This window comes from Podarcis gaigeae (genome assembly GCF_964106915.1).
Source record: "Podarcis gaigeae genome assembly, chromosome: 10".
Classification (NCBI taxonomy): domain Eukaryota; kingdom Metazoa; phylum Chordata; class Lepidosauria; order Squamata; family Lacertidae; genus Podarcis; species Podarcis gaigeae.
Window position 1 is genome coordinate 19,029,098 of NC_139686.1, and position 17,178 is coordinate 19,046,275.

The 17,178-nt window shown below is 43.7% G+C and overlaps 2 protein-coding genes across 13 annotated transcripts in view; both read left to right on the forward strand.

Moving 5' to 3' along the window:
- The window catches only part of KDM5A (lysine demethylase 5A), a 44,789-nt gene extending 36,958 nt beyond the window's left edge, over positions 1 to 7,831 (forward strand). For 4 of the 12 annotated variants that reach the window (XM_083699604.1, XM_083699600.1, XM_083699601.1 and 1 more), the window contains 3 exons: positions 720 to 1,130; positions 4,082 to 4,144; positions 6,052 to 7,831. In XM_083699604.1, the coding sequence (XP_083555730.1) occupies positions 720 to 1,130; positions 4,082 to 4,144; positions 6,052 to 6,264 (687 nt within the window). In that variant the 3' untranslated portion in view covers positions 6,265 to 7,831. Of the gene's footprint in view, positions 1 to 719; positions 1,131 to 1,466; positions 1,685 to 4,081; positions 4,145 to 6,051 lie in introns of all 12 variants that reach the window. The other 8 variants (XM_083699606.1, XM_083699602.1, XM_083699603.1 and 5 more) reach the window with 3 other exon arrangements.
- An 8,301-nt stretch (positions 7,832 to 16,132) lies between these two features.
- SLC6A13 (solute carrier family 6 member 13) overlaps positions 16,133 to 17,178 on the forward strand; it is a 43,482-nt gene continuing 42,436 nt past the window's right edge. Inside the window, exon 1 of the mRNA XM_083700445.1 lies at positions 16,133 to 16,167. The gene's annotated coding sequence lies outside the window, so the exon portion shown is untranslated. The remainder of the gene's footprint in view (positions 16,168 to 17,178) is intronic.

A 17,178-nucleotide genomic window follows, 5' to 3' on the forward strand; every position in this document is an offset into this window, starting at 1 on the left:
CACATCCACTGAGGATGGCAGGACTGCCTGTGGCTCTGGGTCTAGGAGACAAAACAAAATTGGCTAGAACAGCAACTACCTTCTCTTCCCTGCCTAGTTAAGTTAGAGGAGGGGTGGGGAATCTTTACTATGTTGAGGGTTGCAGTCCTGCAGGGAAAGCCTCATCCCCCCATCACTTTTTCATCTCTTTCCCTACCTCATCAAAAATCTCCTCCTTACTAGGCAGTTTGGCTCAAGGGAAAACAAACTCAGTCATGTGTATGTGAGAGCTTTTTATTTAAGCCTTTCTGTTGTAGAGGGAAGGCAGGCAGGCTGCAGGCTGGATCCAAAGGCTCCTGGTTCCTGAGCTCTGGTGCAGACAGTATGAGCTAGATGGACCAACTGGTCATTTTCTGTATAAGATTGAGAAAAGTTAGAACTGCAGCACCTGCCTTTCTGGGTCATATAGCCTGTCTCTCTCTGCGTATATGTGCACACATTCTGCTTATTGATATGCATTACATACACTCTTTTGTGCCCTCCCATTGGTGACTGAAATGTTGTGGGGCGGATGAAGAGTTTTCATTTTGCCTCCACTCCAACAATGAACACATCACAGCAGTATGTGTTGCGCTCTCTGGAATCGCTACAGGATTTAAACAATCCTAGTTCCTTGACTTTGCTTTGTGATATGTCCGTCTTCCTAATCTTTCTTTTGTCCAAACTACCTTTTCTTTAAGGATGACAGCATGGACGAGAAGCCATTAAAAATGCGGGGAAGAGACTCTTCTGAGCGGAAGCGGAAGCGCAAGCTGGAGAAAGCAGAGCAGTTCTTTGGCGAAATGAAGCAGAAGTCTAAAGAGCTGAAGAAGTTGGAGAAACCCAAGAAGAAGAAGCTAAAACTGACCATGGATAAGACGAAGGAGCTGAACAAACTGGCCAAAAAACTGGCCAAGGAGGAGGAGAGGAAGAAGAAGCGTGAGAAGGCGGCTGCGGCCAAGGTGGAGCTGGTGAAAGAGTGCACAGAGAAAAAGAGGGAGAAGAAAATCTTGGATATCCCCTCCAAGTATGACTGGTCAGGAGCTGAGGAGTCTGATGATGAAAATGCAGTATGCGCTGCACAGAACTGCCAGAGGCCCTGCAAGGACAAGGTGGGTCACCTTGGCTGAACCTTTTCAGAGCTCAGTGCTAGCCTGCTTCAGATTTCAGGCTGTCTAGCATTCTGTCATTTTATTTTTATTTAAAGGGTAGAAACCATACAAATGTATGCTTGATAATAATGAACAAGGAATTTTATGCGTGTGTACCATTTGTGCATGTATGACTTAGGCTGTTCTGAAGCAGAATTCAGTCTTGCTAACTGGATTCTGACTGTTGACAGATGCAGTTTAAGAGATGCAGTAGAGAAATGGGTAAATCTGAAAATAGTGCGTCCATCTGATAAGTTTTCCCATCTCCTCATCTTTCCTTCCCTGCTGGCACTCTAGAAAACCTGCTGACTGACACCCAGGAGTTAATTCCAGACTTGAGAGAGAACTGTATTCCCAGGCCTTGGTGTGTATCGAAGTGAAAGTCTCTAAGCTGGCTGTGCGGTCCTCGTCTAGGAAAGTTAATCTTCCAAAAGCTCTTGCATAAAGCCTGTGAGCCATGAGTCTGCAGGTTGAGGGAAGCCACATGCTGCACTGCCCCACTTTTCTTGCTGGAGGTAAATCTGCAGAGCTTTTAGAACTGATCGGATTATAGCAAATTAAATCTCTTCCGCCCTGGAGACCTTTTTTCAGGTCCACTTGCAGCAACTTTGGACTCTACTTTCAGCTCTGCAAGAGCAATCTCCTGGAAGCAACACTCAAACTCCATCACAGTTTTGTGCTGCTTCTGTTCAGAGAACATTCCACAAAGCTGCTATGCATGTGTGCACACGCATAACTAGGATTGACTTGTGTGTTGGCAATGCCAGCTGTTGCCTATGTGCAGTAATGCACCTAATCACCCAGGGGTGGGGAAGCAGGGGGTTCTTGTGCAGGTGAACAATGCAGATTGCTGTTGGCTGTGTGGTACTTTGTTGAAAAATAAAGCTTTCCTTTTGCAAAAAAGCCACACGCCTCAAAATGTAAATCCTGCACAAGTGCATAAGCTGCTGCAGAAATTTCCATATGCTGCAAAAGCCAGGGGTTTGCTGCAGAATTTAGCTGCAGAGACCTAGGGAACACACCATGAAGATGCTATAAATTGTCTGTTTTTTAGACTGATCGCTCACACTATCCACACCAGTTCAGGTCAGAGGATATTGTATAACATCCTTGCTAATTTGTTCCTTTATTAACTTAATATTGCCACTCATATTTGCCCTGCCCACTGTGCACTTGTCCTAAAAAATACAAGTAAAAAAACGTTTCAGTGCCAAGAGGCTGCTAAACACTGGCAAACTCTAGGAGAAAGAGTTTCATGGCATACAGTAGCCACCAATAATGTTTCTGTACATTTCTCTTATTCTAATGTTTTGCACTGTTTTGCTTAAGATGGCACACTTGTTCTAAGACCCAATGGTTGGTCCTGTGGAAAGAGAGTTGGATGGGACTGTGAGGGTCATCTAGTCCAACTCCCTGCAATGCAGGAATCTTAAGCACCCATGACAGATGGCCATCCAACCTCTGCTTTAAAAACTTCCAGTGAAGGAGAGTCCATAGTCTTGAAGAGGGAGAAGGACACAGGTAATAAGAAAGTTGATGCAGATGCTGGAGCACAGTAATGTGTGGACTCCATTCTGCCACTTTATGACATTCCAGCCTCAAAGCTATGAAGACATGAATGGTTCCTTAAATCTGAATCTGAGGTTGCTGGAACAGATGGAGTTGTTTGCTGCCCCCAGCAAAGCTACAAGCTTGAGGACCAAGCTCAAGCCCCCATCTTCCTACCTGCTAACCATGGTCACCTTAGTCTTACCTAGATAGGGCTTTAATTAACGTTGATCCTCAGTGGTCAGACATCAGGCATAGACTCTGCAGAACCTGGATTGGACAAAAAGTATAGCGATTGGTACATGAGTAATGCATAATGCCATCCCTAAACCTGATATCTCCCAGTGGTTTTCATACATAGTGGGTGTGCATTATGGGATTCTGTAAGAAGGGCTGGTGGGGGTGAGGCAGGGAGGTGAGCAATCCCATCTTACTGGCCTTTGGGGTTTCTCTCAAGAATGAACACAATAGCCAAGCAATTCTATGAATATTAGTTCTGTAACTGGGGTGCCAAGACTCATGGCTAGTACTTTGAAAGGCTGCAAAGGAAGTCGTAACAAGGCCTGTAGGAGATTGTTTCTCCCACAGTAGATGGGAATCAATCAAAAGGCCACAATCACAGTCTCTGTGCCATTTAGACCAAAAGTCAAGTTGGCAGGAATTTTAGAAAACATTATTTTTGGGGTGCAATTTGCCACTTGGAACAGGTCCACTGGATGATGCTTTACAGATACATTGGCAGCAAAGAGGGAAGGCTGATGTGTCCATTGGTCAGTTTTGGCATTAATAAGTTAACACTGGTCTCTCCTTCATGTGCAGCAACTTCCTAAACTAGGGAGACAGTGCCAATGAAAAGGCTATTGGGAGTAACACTGGCTAAAGTCAACCTTCTGTTGTACACATCAGCCAGACCATTGACAGGTACCCATTCCCTGTTGCTTATCCTCCAGAGTTGCAGAATCCAGCTTGCATCATGAATCCAGTGGCACACCAGCCTAAAAGGCCTACTACCCCAGTGAGGGCACCTGAGGGAGGGATCTTCCTTCCAAGTTGGCAGTGGTGTCACCCACCTTGCCTAATAGGCTTTCAGACTAGGGCAGATCATGGACCCCAGAACTTACCCTGTTGCACGAACAGAGCCAGGTATTGGTGTAGACCCATGGTTGTCAGAGACCAAGAAGTTCAAGTCAGCTCCGGCCTTGGTTTGTATGCTGAATTATCCAGTATAATGGGTCTGCCCAACCTCCAGCACTGCAGAAATAGATTTTGCATTCGATGAACTAAGAACCGCATACCTTAATGCATAGCTAAGGTACCAATAACTGTCTTTACCAATAACTGACACTTCTCTCTCCCCACTGCAGTTTGGATACTTGCACGAGACCAAAACCAGGCCTTACTCAGCCAGGTCTCATAACGCACACAAGGTCAGTGGCCTTATCCAGAATTAAATAATGGATAATAAATGTTTAATTGCCCACTGACGGTTCCAACAACCATGACAGGTTGAAGGCAACAGCCCTGCACCCCTAAAAGACCCCAGCAATTGCAGGAAGTGACACAGAATTAGCACCTCCTCAAGTACTCTTGAAGTGCTCTGCTTGGAGACAAGAGGAGGGGGAATTGGGTTCAAATGTTGGAGTATCTTAATTTACTGTACTTCATTCATCTTTTTGGGTAGGATTAAGGTCAGACGCTCAGTTAAAATCCTTTTGACTGCTGAAATAAATGCTTCTCAGTGTCGGGAACCAAAGCTTTTTGATGGCAGCATGCTTGCCTTTGGTTTAACTGATAATTTTAGCACTTCCATCCCACTTGTGCTTCCTCTTTTATTTGCTCCTGCCACTGCATGGTGGCCATTAGCCCTCTGCCACATATGGGCAAAAAAACACAAGCAGGAATTATTTGATCAGTGACTAAAGCATTGCTAGAAATAAAAAAGTAGGCTTGGCTCAGAACAGCAAAAAGGGGAAGCAAACTGTGTTTAGAATAGACTTGAATTAAGGAGGTTTACAATAATATGATTGAATTGGGTTTGTGGCTACTTTGAGATAGTCAATAAATTTTAAATTCTTTTAAAGTCGAGTGCACTTAATTTAGGGGACAAAATCTGATACTACTTGAAAATCAAGCCAACTACTAATTTAGGGCATGATGGTCTGTTTCAACTTGATACCTATGTTAGAGTTGAATATATGAAGCTGCCTGATACCTTTGGCCCAACTACTTAGACGGGCAGCAGCTATCCAGGTCTGGATTTGCTGCAGGCTTGAACATGAATGTCTTCATATATGCATATATTATGCCATAAAGCTGTGGACTCTCCCTTTACTTTTTTACTTCCAATTTTGCCTGTACATGACATTGAAACCACAGATTTCAGGAAGGGCCAGTTTCTGGTCAGGAACACCTTAATACTGGAAATATTTTGTGTATGTGTGTGTGTGTGTTCGTGCGTATGTTCTTGAGGAGGAAATGGAATATATTGAACAAATGGACATTGTAATTATCTAGAAAGTGAGCCTTAAATGTATAGCAGCAGCAGCTAATTCCCACTGTGTATGTCCCTGGCCTTTGTGATCTTAACTGCAAGAACTGGGATTGTGCTCATGTCATTTCACATGGTTATTTTTTATGCAAAGTGCCATGTATCTTGGTGAAATGCAAGAGCCTAATTGCCCACTTACTGGAATCATAGTCCCCTCTGTGTTATGGAAGTTTATGCAGGTAATGTATGCTCACACTGTATATAAGCTAGGATGCTGTATGAATCTCTGAGTCTTCTGGGTGCGGGCTGTGAAAACCCTGCTTTGTTACTTGAATGAGAATTAAAACATGCTTGCAACATCTGAACCATGGGAGGCGCCTGCGATATGTTGGTTTCAAAAATGAAGTCTCCAGGTAAATCCTACAGAATGGGGCTTTTCCTTCTCAGACTTTCCCTGCCCATTTCTGTTGCATTACCCAGGGAGTCGTCCTCCCTGGTGAATTCCCAGCCAAGTATTCTGCACCCCTCAGTCTGTCCCCTTGAGCAGAAGTTACCTGGGAACAACTGATGAGGTGCTGTAGCATCTGCTGCTGGTTTCTGGCATCCTTAATGCTGCTCCTGATGGACAGGCTGAAGGTCTGGGGCCAGATGCAGTTCTCTCCTCCGAAGATGCCCGGTTTGGTGGTAAAGAATGAATGTATTAACCCTTGCTTCTTTAATGACACCTGAATAGGTTTGTACTCCAGTTTCTCAGCTTCTGTAATGCTAAGCTGGAGAATTCTGTCGCCTTTTGTGAGTTTCTCTTCCGTTGCGATGTCACTAACACGTGTCTGTTGTATCTTACAGGTAGACTGGGTGCAGTGTGATGGCGGCTGTGATGAGTGGTTTCATCAAGTTTGCGTTGGTGTCTCGCCAGAAATGGCTGAGAGTGAAGATTATATCTGTATAAACTGTGCAAAGAAACAGATGCAGGGGGCAGGCAGTCCGACACACGCACCACCTCCTCATTTCCTGCTGAGCTACAAACTACCTTTGGAGGACCTCAAGGAGACGAGTTAGCAGCCGCTTGGTCTTCCTGGGACTTAAGGGAAATGGAACACTAAGATGGCGGCGTGAAGCTAATGTAGCCACTTGGAAATGCTCCACTTCTGCGGACGTACGGCCCTATAGCGGAGCTGGCCCCGTATAGCTGGCTTCCTTTACGCAAAAGGGATGTCATGGGCACAGGGGTACTGACCCAGCTATGCAGATACCACCCTGTTGGAAGTCCCAGCCAGTGTATTTACTCCCATGTTTCCTTTAAGAAAAAAAGAGGCTAAGCATAGATAGCACCTTCAGGCTGAGCAGATACGAGGCCAACGGATTAAGCTGCTTTGCCTCAACAGTTCAAATGGGGGTCATTGTTGAGAAGCCTGCAACCCACAAGTTTGCCTCTTGAATGGTGGGCTGATTGGGCAGAGGTGCCTAGGCCATGTTATGTGGACAAGGAACTTGCGTCGAGCACCACACAGGGGGAGATGGGTGGGTGGAAAAAAACAAAAACAAATTAGCTCCTGGTTTTGTTGTTAGAAGGCAAAGGAACTATAGGTCTTGGAAACAGACGTTGATTTTGTGTTTGCCCTCCTTCCTTTGGTGGTCCCTCCCCTTGTTGGGGAAAGCTCACCGTATAAATTAACATGTAGCTGAGGGTATGTTTCCTTGGCAAAGCACTCCTCTCTGCACTGGAGGCCATTTCCCCTTGTCTCAGGCTTTGCTTGACACCCTGTCACTAAGTTGTCTGAAGCAAGGTGCAGCTGGTATGGCAGGTATCACGAGTGCATGGGGTTGGAGATGGGGGCCGAGAGTAGCCCAGCTTCCTCACGATTCCACACTGACACGCTTCTGTGAAAAACGCCAGCTCACAAGTATTCCCAGCATCACCAAACGGTAGTTTCACAGTTCTAAAAATGCAGTCTGCAGATTGCAGCCCTGCTTCCTCGCCTTTAGGTTTCTATGGATTAAAGCCCAACACTTGGCTACAAATCTGGCTCAATCTCTCCCCCCCCCCCCGCTTTCCTGGAAGAGAGGCGACTTGGGAAGCAGGTGGCAATTGTTTTAGTAAACCAATTTTTAAAAAAGGACTGGTTTTTACTTTTTTCTATGTCTCGGACTACTGACTTGTTCTACAAAAAAAGAGAAAGATTATTTTTCTTTGGTTTTTATACTTACCACGGTTACCAGCAGCACAGAAAAAAGAGAGAGGCTCACACACACATACAAAAAAACCTGCCTGCAGGCTTGGGTTTTTAACTTCATTCCTTCCTTGTAGTACAAGGAAATTAGCAGTTACTCCCCACATCCTTGCTCCACCTGCTGCCTGTGTTTTAAATAGGTAAAAACAAAACATTTCATGTGCTACCTTCATGTTGGAGTTTGTTCTGTTAGCAGGGCATCTTGATCCTTGCTGGCTTTTCTGTGAGTGGCTGAAACTGGCCATGGTGGTGTCTCTCCCTCCCCCCCCCCCCCGTTCCCATTATCTATTGTGTTTCCATTCTTCTACAGTTCTAGGAGTGTTGTAACTATAGTGTCCAGTCTTACTAGATGCAGGGGTTGGGATTTTCTAAAAGATAAAAATCTTGTAGTGTTCTGCCTTGACTGTTTTGTGTCCCTTCTGTTGTACTCCGGTACTTGGAGATGTCGTTGATCAAGCATCTTTGTCCTGAAGCACATCACTGGCTTCCTCTGCAAATAATGCACCTCCTATAATATCGGGGTGGGGGACTCTCATTAAGTCCAGGGGTGGGTCTAGTGTTTTTATAAAACTGTTTACAGGACCCACAAGTGTTCTCCTGAGCTGCATTTCAACTTGACCCTCTAACTCCTTTGTGAAGAAGTGGAAAATGCTGACAAGTTTCTCAAGTTTTCACTACATGTTGAAGAGGCAGGCAACCCACTTCTGCTTCCGCTGTAAAATTGAATTGAAAAACATCTTTCCTCTTCAACAGCTCATGCAATCATAGTTGACATTTCACAGAAATCTCTGGCTGGGTTTCCTTGGTCTCCCCCATTCATTTATATAGCTTTCTGGATTGCAGTTTCAGATTTCGGAAGCAAAGTGTTCTCTCAATTGTGTGGCCGCAAGGTAAGAAAGTGTAGTGATTTGCAAAGAACAACTAAAGCAGATTATTGATCCCTGGAACAACAAAGTTTCTCACTTGGTCAGCCTCAAATACCAGCCAGAGCTACAATACGAAGGTCAGACTTAGTCAACTCGATTACCACAGACTTCTGAACAGAAAGTGGTAGCAGAAAAGTTGTGATATTAAACCGTCAAAGAAAATTTAAAGCAACGTGACTTTATAGGGTTGGTTGAGGAGGTGTTTGTTCCCACACTTTCCGGTCTTCCCAGGCCAATAAATCATGAAGGTGAAACAAACATTTTAGTCCCCTCTTTTGTTACTGAATGTGCATAATGTATATAGATTTGCAGTATTTCTGCATTCATTATGCATCGGCCTGGTTTTATGGCCTTTTTAAGTCTGCTTTCCAATCTGGACTGTTTTTACCCTTTTGCAGCACTGGTTTCAATTTTTCAAGTTCCTATAATAGGCCTGTTGAGTCAGACGAAAGTTTTATCCAGCCCACCATCCTTGTTTCATTCAGCAGCCAACTTGACATCTCTGTAAAATCCATGAGCAAGAGTGTGAAGGCAATAACCTTCTGTTAGTTCGCAGCATTTAGTAATATACAGCCTCTCAGTGTAGAGGTTCCATATAGCCATCCTGACTAGTAGCCTAGGAACCCTCCTACCTTGAATTCACCACCCTAGATGACCCACCCTACCAGACCAAATGCATCAGTTTATTCAGTTAACATTGCCTTTGTGTTCTCACTTTACTTCCAAATGTCATTGCATTTATGAGTATATCAGTCTGTCAGTCCTCAAAGATCTTCACTAAGCCAGGACTTCTCTATTCTGACCTTAGGCTGCCAAATGTTTGTTGTTGGCGTGTGCTTCTGTCTCTCCTCAAAGTAATAGGGTATTACTAGCCTCCTTTACAAGAGGGTAAGAGTGTACAACAATTCCCCTAGATGTTCAGGGAAAGTCGTGTGAATGCTTTATTATATTTAATGAGTCCCACTTAAGTTACTCTAAGGGTAGGAGGTCTTGACTATCGCTGACCCTCATCTGAAAATGGGAAAGAAACATGTTAATATATATTGTCTTTTGGCAAATGAGGCAGGGTAATCTCTTACCTGAAAATGATCTTTCTGCTTTCACGTGCCTCTGAAGTTCAGAGCAAATTCAATGAAAGTTCCTACAGTCATCCTGATTCTGAAAGTGGTGAAGCCTTGGAGAGCTGGTTCAGAGACCACGCGCTCCCTCGGCTTGTTCTGGCTTGAGGCAGGTTTCAGAATGCCCCAAAGCTCCTGCATCAGAAAACCCATCCTTTGAGCTCTAGGAGGGGCAATGGTTGCTACAAATGTTGATGACTTACCCATTGGTTGGCATCTGTCTCAGGAGACAATGGAGGAGTGTCCCTTTGGGGATGAAGTCAAACGGTTGGAAGGTTACAGCGCCTGTCCTGCTGTGGCTGTAGAAACAGATATGGGAAAGACATGTTTTGTTGCAGCTGGGGCAAATGAAGGCATCCTGTTGTGCCACTGCAGATGCACCATGGCGCTTCTTCTCTGCACCTCCTCCTAGTGGTCATTCCTCCTCTGGTCACTGCTACGGATGATCTACCAAGACATACCTGCTGGGCAATATGATACCAACAATAGAAAGGGGTGTGGGGCAGACTCCTTCAGCAGTTTGAGAAAAGTGCTCTCTCATTTAAAAAGTCTGACCACGGAGATATTTCTCAGCTTGTGAGCAGGACATGTATGCTTTTTAGAAATAGCTTACAAATCATGCTGTCAGGGCTTCTGCCTCCCTTCAGTAGTGTGTATTGGACTGTGATTGTTGCAGAGTTCTCAGAATTTTCTCTTGGTGAAAAGAACAATAGGACTTTTCCTTTTGGATGTGAAGAAGAGGATGAAAATCTGCATGTTCAACTTGTAGGTAGTCTAATGTCAAAAGGTTAGGAGATGTTCAGTAAGCACAGCCCATTTTTCACCATGGCCTGTACGCTACACCTATTCAAACACTTGAATATTGCACCTTTTGTAGTATGGTTCATGCTGCAAATGTTTCCTGTGAGGCAGGGGCTGGGGAAGACAAAGAAACACCTAAGCTAACTGGGATTTGTGGGCTTCAGAATACAGTGGTACCTCAGGTTACAGATGCTTCAGGTTACAGAGTCCACTAACCCAGAAATAGTACCTCGGGTTAAGAACTTCGCTTCAGGTTGAGAACAGAAATTGGGCGGCAGCAGGAGGCCCCATTAGCTAAAGTGGTGCTTCAGGTTAAGAACAGTTTCAGGTTAAGAACAGACCTCCGGAACGAATTAAGTTCTTAACCCAAGGTACCACTGTATTATTTGTGAAGCTTTATGTTTGATCCATACACTTGGGTAAGAAATCTTACGCGCCATAGTTAAATTTGAATTGAGCCTCATTCTGCTCAGTTTTTTGCCACATGTACAACTGGCTCATTCCCACGCAAAAATCAAAACTCTTATTTTCTAGAGACTTTTAACACTCATCAGGTGCAAGGAGATCGGTAGCATGCTTAACTGCCAAGGGGGGAGGTAATGCTATATAGAGACTGAAAATGGTGAAGTCAGGAAAGATCAAAGTGAGGATAAGGGGTGATGAGAACCAGCCATTGGATTAGAAATGTAAAACAACGAGCCATTTCCCACTTTGGAGATGAAGCTGAGGAGGACAGCTTTTAAAGCCACTAATATTGCACCTGGGCTCCAAAGAATAAAGGAATTCCCAGGAAAGGTAGAGATTTCCCCATGCTGCATAGTTTAATAACAAAAGAGAGTAGTTTAAAGGTGGCAAAGAAAGCAGCAAATAGGGGCCAAGACTGTTTGCTAAAAGTAAGGCTATACTTAAATACTTTTTAAGAGGGCAACTGGTATGCTGAACAAAATGTAGATGGATTATTTAAAATGTTTGGATTTTAATACATTTGATATGATGAAGCTGTATAAGAAATATTTCCTTGCTGAATTGCTACTTCCTCTGAGGTTTACAGCCAAATACATTCACACAGTGACCGAACTCAAAAGTGTTTTTCAGGAGTGAAATTAAACCTGTGAAGATGGTTTGGCTTCTCAATATGGATGCACAAAGGGTGGGGAAGGTCATAGCTATAACGCCCTGTTTCTGAGCTCCTAGGGTAATCTATCTGGCTCCTGCTGGCACCTTAATTTGTAGTAAGGCATAGCACTAATGGAGTTGGGGGCAAGAGGAAAGGTGGAGTAGGCTTTCAGTTTGACAAGCAGTGGAGTGACTTTGCACAGGGCTCGTCCGCACTTCTGCTTGCCTCATGCCTAGAAAGCAGGGGTCTGAAAAGTTCCCTGCTTGTTCTTTGCTTTCTAGACATGGGTCCATTTTCTCCAAGAAAGCCCACTCTTTAGTGCTGAATCGGTACGAACGTCAATCCACTCTAAAACCCCATTGATGTTGGTTTCGATTCGGCTGTAAAAATCAGATTTTCTCATGGGAAAGCAGTGGGACAAGTGGAAGTATGTTGATGAGCCCACAGTCTTGGGCAACCAAATTGTTCCATATTTTCAGTCGTTAGCTAGTTGGAAGGACAGCTGGGAGTATTTTTGTTTGAAATTTGCTGGTGACATCAAGCTGGGAAACATGGTAAAACTGTAGAGCAAAGTTATTCAGGAGCAGAAGAGAAATTAACTTCTTGATTCGTATGGGGCAAGTTAGGTTCGGTAAGTATTGGCATTCCTTGTTCAAAAGCACTGGCGAGGGCCTTTCTTTGCCTCCTGGCCTTCACAAATAATTGATTAACAATGAAGCTGCCATCATAGCCACTTTCTCTGCAAGCTCTGAACTAAGTGGCCTCATTTAGGCATTGCACAAGATGATGGAAGGTCCTTGGAAGACAATGAGCAATCAAGGATTTCCTACAGCATGGTTGGCTAACCTTTTTGGCCTGTGGCCTGTATTCACCCTGGCCCAACCTTCAGGGAAGGAGGATCACATATCAGCAGTAGGTGTGGCCATCCCATAAACTTGTATGCATGTGCATACACACAAAGGCACTCGGAATCCCTACTGAAATGACTCATACTGATTGTTTCTCCATCAATGAATCCAATGACTGGAAGGGAGATCTACAGACTTGTTAGGGTTCTGGTCTTCATCTACCCAATTGCCATCTACTCTTGCCAGCAAAATTGGTGGGGTTTGAGGGGGCAGAAACATTGCTTGGAGAAGCCAGATTCGGCTTTGGGGTTTAGTCAACCCTTGTCCTACATTCTCATTATTTCCAGATGATGAACCAAATCTCAAAGTAGTTTCACAAGCATTACATCTTCAGTATAAAAAAACCCACTCCTGCTTGCCATGTGTGTATTTGTGAGGTTATGCAACTGGAATGGTAGGGTTGTGTCCTAAGTCATACCGAAGAATAACCCATTGAAATAAATTGTCTTAACTCGATTGATTTCAGTGGGTATACTCTTGTTAACCTAGGAAGCTATTAAAGAACAGTAGGAGGGGGTGACTTAACCCACAAAGCCTGCCATTGTAATGACATATTGTTCACTATTTTGTAATTACTGAGACACTTAACATTGTCTTACACTACTACTGCTTTTGCATTCCTACCTGTCATAAGGGGTGGTGGGTGAGATGGCCAGAATTTTAAAGCAAAACTAGACTCTTTAGCTTTTATTTATTTTTATTGCAAATATAGCATGCTGCTAATTAATTAAAACATACCAACTCTACATCTGAGCCAATAGATTCTATGATTTCTCTTATGTCTACCACCACTGGCAATTGTTGCATACTTACGGTAGTTGCAGGCAAAATAATTAAGAGCACTGGTTGAAATTTTCTCCAGCAAACTAGTGCTCTAAACTAGTGCTGTTAGTTTTTTGAAATATTATTCACATGGACAGGGAATTCTGGTACAGAATTGTGATTGCTGTGGATTCACATATATTTCTCCAGAGAGAGGAATGTCTAGTTCTTTGCCTGTATTTTGTCAAATGTGTCTCTATGACAACGTTGACACAAGGTTTTGGGTTCTAAGGCATCCTCTTTCAACTTTGTGCTCTCCAAATACTTTGGACTATAACTCCCATCATTCCAAGCTAGCATAGCCATTGGTTTTTGTTTTTGGAGTGGGGGGGGGGAGGGAGAAAATATAGCAGGTTCCTGGGGAAAAGTTTGGCAACTCTGAGATTAATCAAGTGCAACTGAATACATTTAACTGATCATAATTTATGATGAGCTCAGAATTTGGGATGCTTTTGAGATGCAGGTGTGAACCGTTTAGGTCATGAATTTCTTTAATGTGCTGTGGTTCAAGGGTAGCTGCTTAGCTGTCTAAACAATAAAGAATATCTTGAAGTGTGTGAGAACTTAATTTAGGGTGGTTATCCAGCAGTTCTCTAATGTCCCCTGTGTGAGTGCGATACACACTGCAATGTTTTCAAACAGCTTAGGAATTTCCGTTCTTGATCTCTTGGATCTGCTGGGGTTAGCTGGCAATAACAATTCATAAATCTGCAAAATTGGAAGGGACCAGTTTATAACCTTATCTTATTGCTTTCTAAAAACAAACAAACCACATTTGTGTCTTGATTCAAATAACCTAAAAGCTGAAAATTTTTCAGCAACAGCCTAGCAACATGTGAAGCTTTCTTGTGTAGAGATGAATCGTTAGTCCGTATCCCTCAGTGTCGCAGGGATATCTCCTAAAGGTGCTACCTGGGCTTTCCCCCCCTGAAGATGCCTTTGTAGATTCTGAATGCCACTGAACTATGGACCCCTGACTATTTCTTATTCCAACAGGCTTTGGGGAACTAACAGCTTTTAATGAAAGAGCTGGCGCCATGCTGTTTTTAGCTGTAATTATATGTTTGTTTTTAATCTCTCTCTCTCTCTCTCTCTCTCTCTCTCTCTCTCTCACACACACACACACACACACACACACACACACACACAGAGGTTTATCTCAATTCCCAGTATCCATGTAGGTTAACATATTTTATAATAATCTTAATAACCCAAGTATTAACTTTAAAATTAGTCTACACATTTGCAGAGAACCACTTAACTAGGACTCCTGGGATTGTCAGGTGTAGATCTCATATATATTTTATACACATCTCCTCAAGCATAGCGTAAAATATGTGCTCAGCATGCTGTGTAAATGTGGTGTCCTGTCTTTAGGCAACATAAGAAGCCACCCTAATGTCACCCCCTGGGCTGAAAAGGAAGGTGAAAAAAATATTTAAAGGGGTGAGGGCAGAAGTTGGCATTGAGCGTGTGAGGGCACAGGATAGAAATTAAGAGGCTGAAGAGTAGGCTAACACACAAGTGCAAGAGACATGGTTGGAAAAAGACTGTGTATGGATGCTTATAAGCTAATGATAGAAGCCTCCTAGCAAAGATTAGTGAGCTGGAATGCTTGGTCTTGCAAAGAATATTTAAATGCATTAATAACAGGAGATCTGCTAGGGAGGTAGTTGGGCCTTCGGATGACAAGAGAGTCAAAAGTAAGTTAAAGGAAAATAAGAATGCAGGGATGCAGAATGATTTTTTTTGCTTCTGTCCTCGCAGAATAACTTTCAGGGCAGATCCCTGTCTCTGAACTTACTTCCACAGGAAGCCTTGTCAATAAAATAAAAACAAATTGCTGGATCTGAACGCCATCCCCGTGAGAGTTCTTAAAGAACGCAAATGTGAAATAAGTAACTTGTCCCTCTGATCAGCCTCAATACCATTTATAAATAAGGGTTCTAGAGGGGATTCTGGAAACCACAGACTGGTTAGCTTAGCTTGGTCCCATGTCACTAGCTTATTCAGCGGAGCTGTTGTTTAGAGTGTCAACAAGCATATAGATAGAGGTGTTCCAGTTGACCCTGTGTACTCAGTCTTTCAAAAATCTTTTCCCAAAGTACCTCACCAAGGACTCAAAAGTGAGCTTAGCAGGTGTGGAATAAGAGGAGAGGTCCTCATATGGATCATGAACTGGTTTAGAAACAGGAAGAAGAGCAGGAATGAATGGGCAGTTTTCACAATGGAGGTATATAGAAAGTGGAGCCCCCCACCCCGATCAATATTGGGACCTGTGTGTTTCAACCTGTTCCTAATCAATCAAGACTTTGGATTGAACAATGAGGTAGCTGACAATACAGAATAGTTCTGTGTGGTTAAAATGGGGTTTATGAAGAGCTCCAATGCTGAAGACACACTTCCCTGACCTGCCTTTTGACACTTGAAATGTCTATTTTAGGACCCATTTTATTTCTGTAATTTTAACTTTTAAACTGTTTTTAATATTGCGTAGTAGTGTGATTTAATATTAGAATTGTGTTTTAATTGTTGTAACCTCGGAACTTGGGGTGAAGGGCAATTGGTAACAATCACCACCACCACCACACCACCTCTTTGTTTGATCCCTCAATATCCATAATCCCCATTAAAAGGTTGTTCAACAATCCTGTGGTATGTTTCAGTGGCTGGGCCTTGGAAGGTGAGACTGAACAGAAATTGACCAGTGACACAGACATGGTCGCAGTGAAAGGAGAGGCAGAACTTACACATTTGTGTGCATTTCTTCCACACGGACGGTGAAAAGCAGAGGAGGAGGAAAGTTGCCTGGGCAGTGGGCAAGGGCTCCTTTAGTAAGGCACATCAGAAGTTGTGTGTAGTTTATTGTACAGCCCTGGGGGGTGGGGGTGGAGGAAGGAATGTGGGCCGGGCAAAGTCTAGAATTACACCATTGCAGAATAGCTTTTTTTCTTGCTTGCTTTAAATAGCCAGCACCTTTTTCTTATTGCTTTCACGGTTCCCCAGTCAGCCAGACCCCTGACAGCTCATTCCTTCAAGGTAACAACTTAGTTTTGTACCTTCTCTTCTGCTGCGTCGGGCTGTGTTGCAGTCATCAGGCGGACTGTGTGCGTTTGTGTGTGGTGTGCATGTGTGTGGGCTGCCTAACAATTTTTAGTGGCAAAGATATCTTTATGCACCCACCTCTTTCTCCTTCTCTCCTCCCCCTGCCCCTCTGATTTAACATGATTTCTTGTTCCTTCTGGCTATGCATTCATGTGTAGCTTTCAAAGCACTTTGGGCTGTAGTATTCCTCCCTGTGTATTGGAATCTCTTGTTTTCTTCACAAAAGGAACTGGCTGAGAGAATGAATGAATCAAAGAATTTGGTTTTCACGGGCAGGCAGGGTGGTGGAGGAAAACGGTAACCTACAAATGGCTGATGCTCTTCACATGAATGATGCCATCACTATTTTCCTGGAGCGGTTCTCCATAGGGAGAGGGTTCCAAAGATTCTTTGAGGTGCATCTGGAAGTGGCATGAAGGAAGTTAGCATGTGACTGGGCCACTGTGAGTTTGTGTGTGTGTATGTGTGTGAGAGAGAGAACTGGACCATTGTGAACTATTAAAGATTCTGAATTGGGAAGGTGGGGGAGAGGCAAAGTATACTCTGTACATCATGATTATGGGAACATTCTCTCACTGGACAAAGCACTGAATGAGACATTTTCAAAAGAAAACATCTTGGTTGTCTTGTGCCTGAGGCAGGTGTGAAGAACCCTTGGGGCTCCAGATTTTGTTGAACTACAAATGCAATCAGCCCAGCATACAAGGGATGGTGGGAGTTTTAGTTTAGTAACATCCAGGGGGCCAAACGGACCCTGGAGTATGATCTCAAAACTGACCCCCCCCCAAAAAACCCCACACCATTAAGAGATGGTGTGCAATAGTTGGCACATCGCAAAGGTTATCTAATGGGAAAGTAATCAAGACTCTCTACTTTTACAAGTTACAAAGAAGTAGGGATCCCAGCAGGTGGAATATCCTCTCCTACAGACCCATTAAAGCTGTG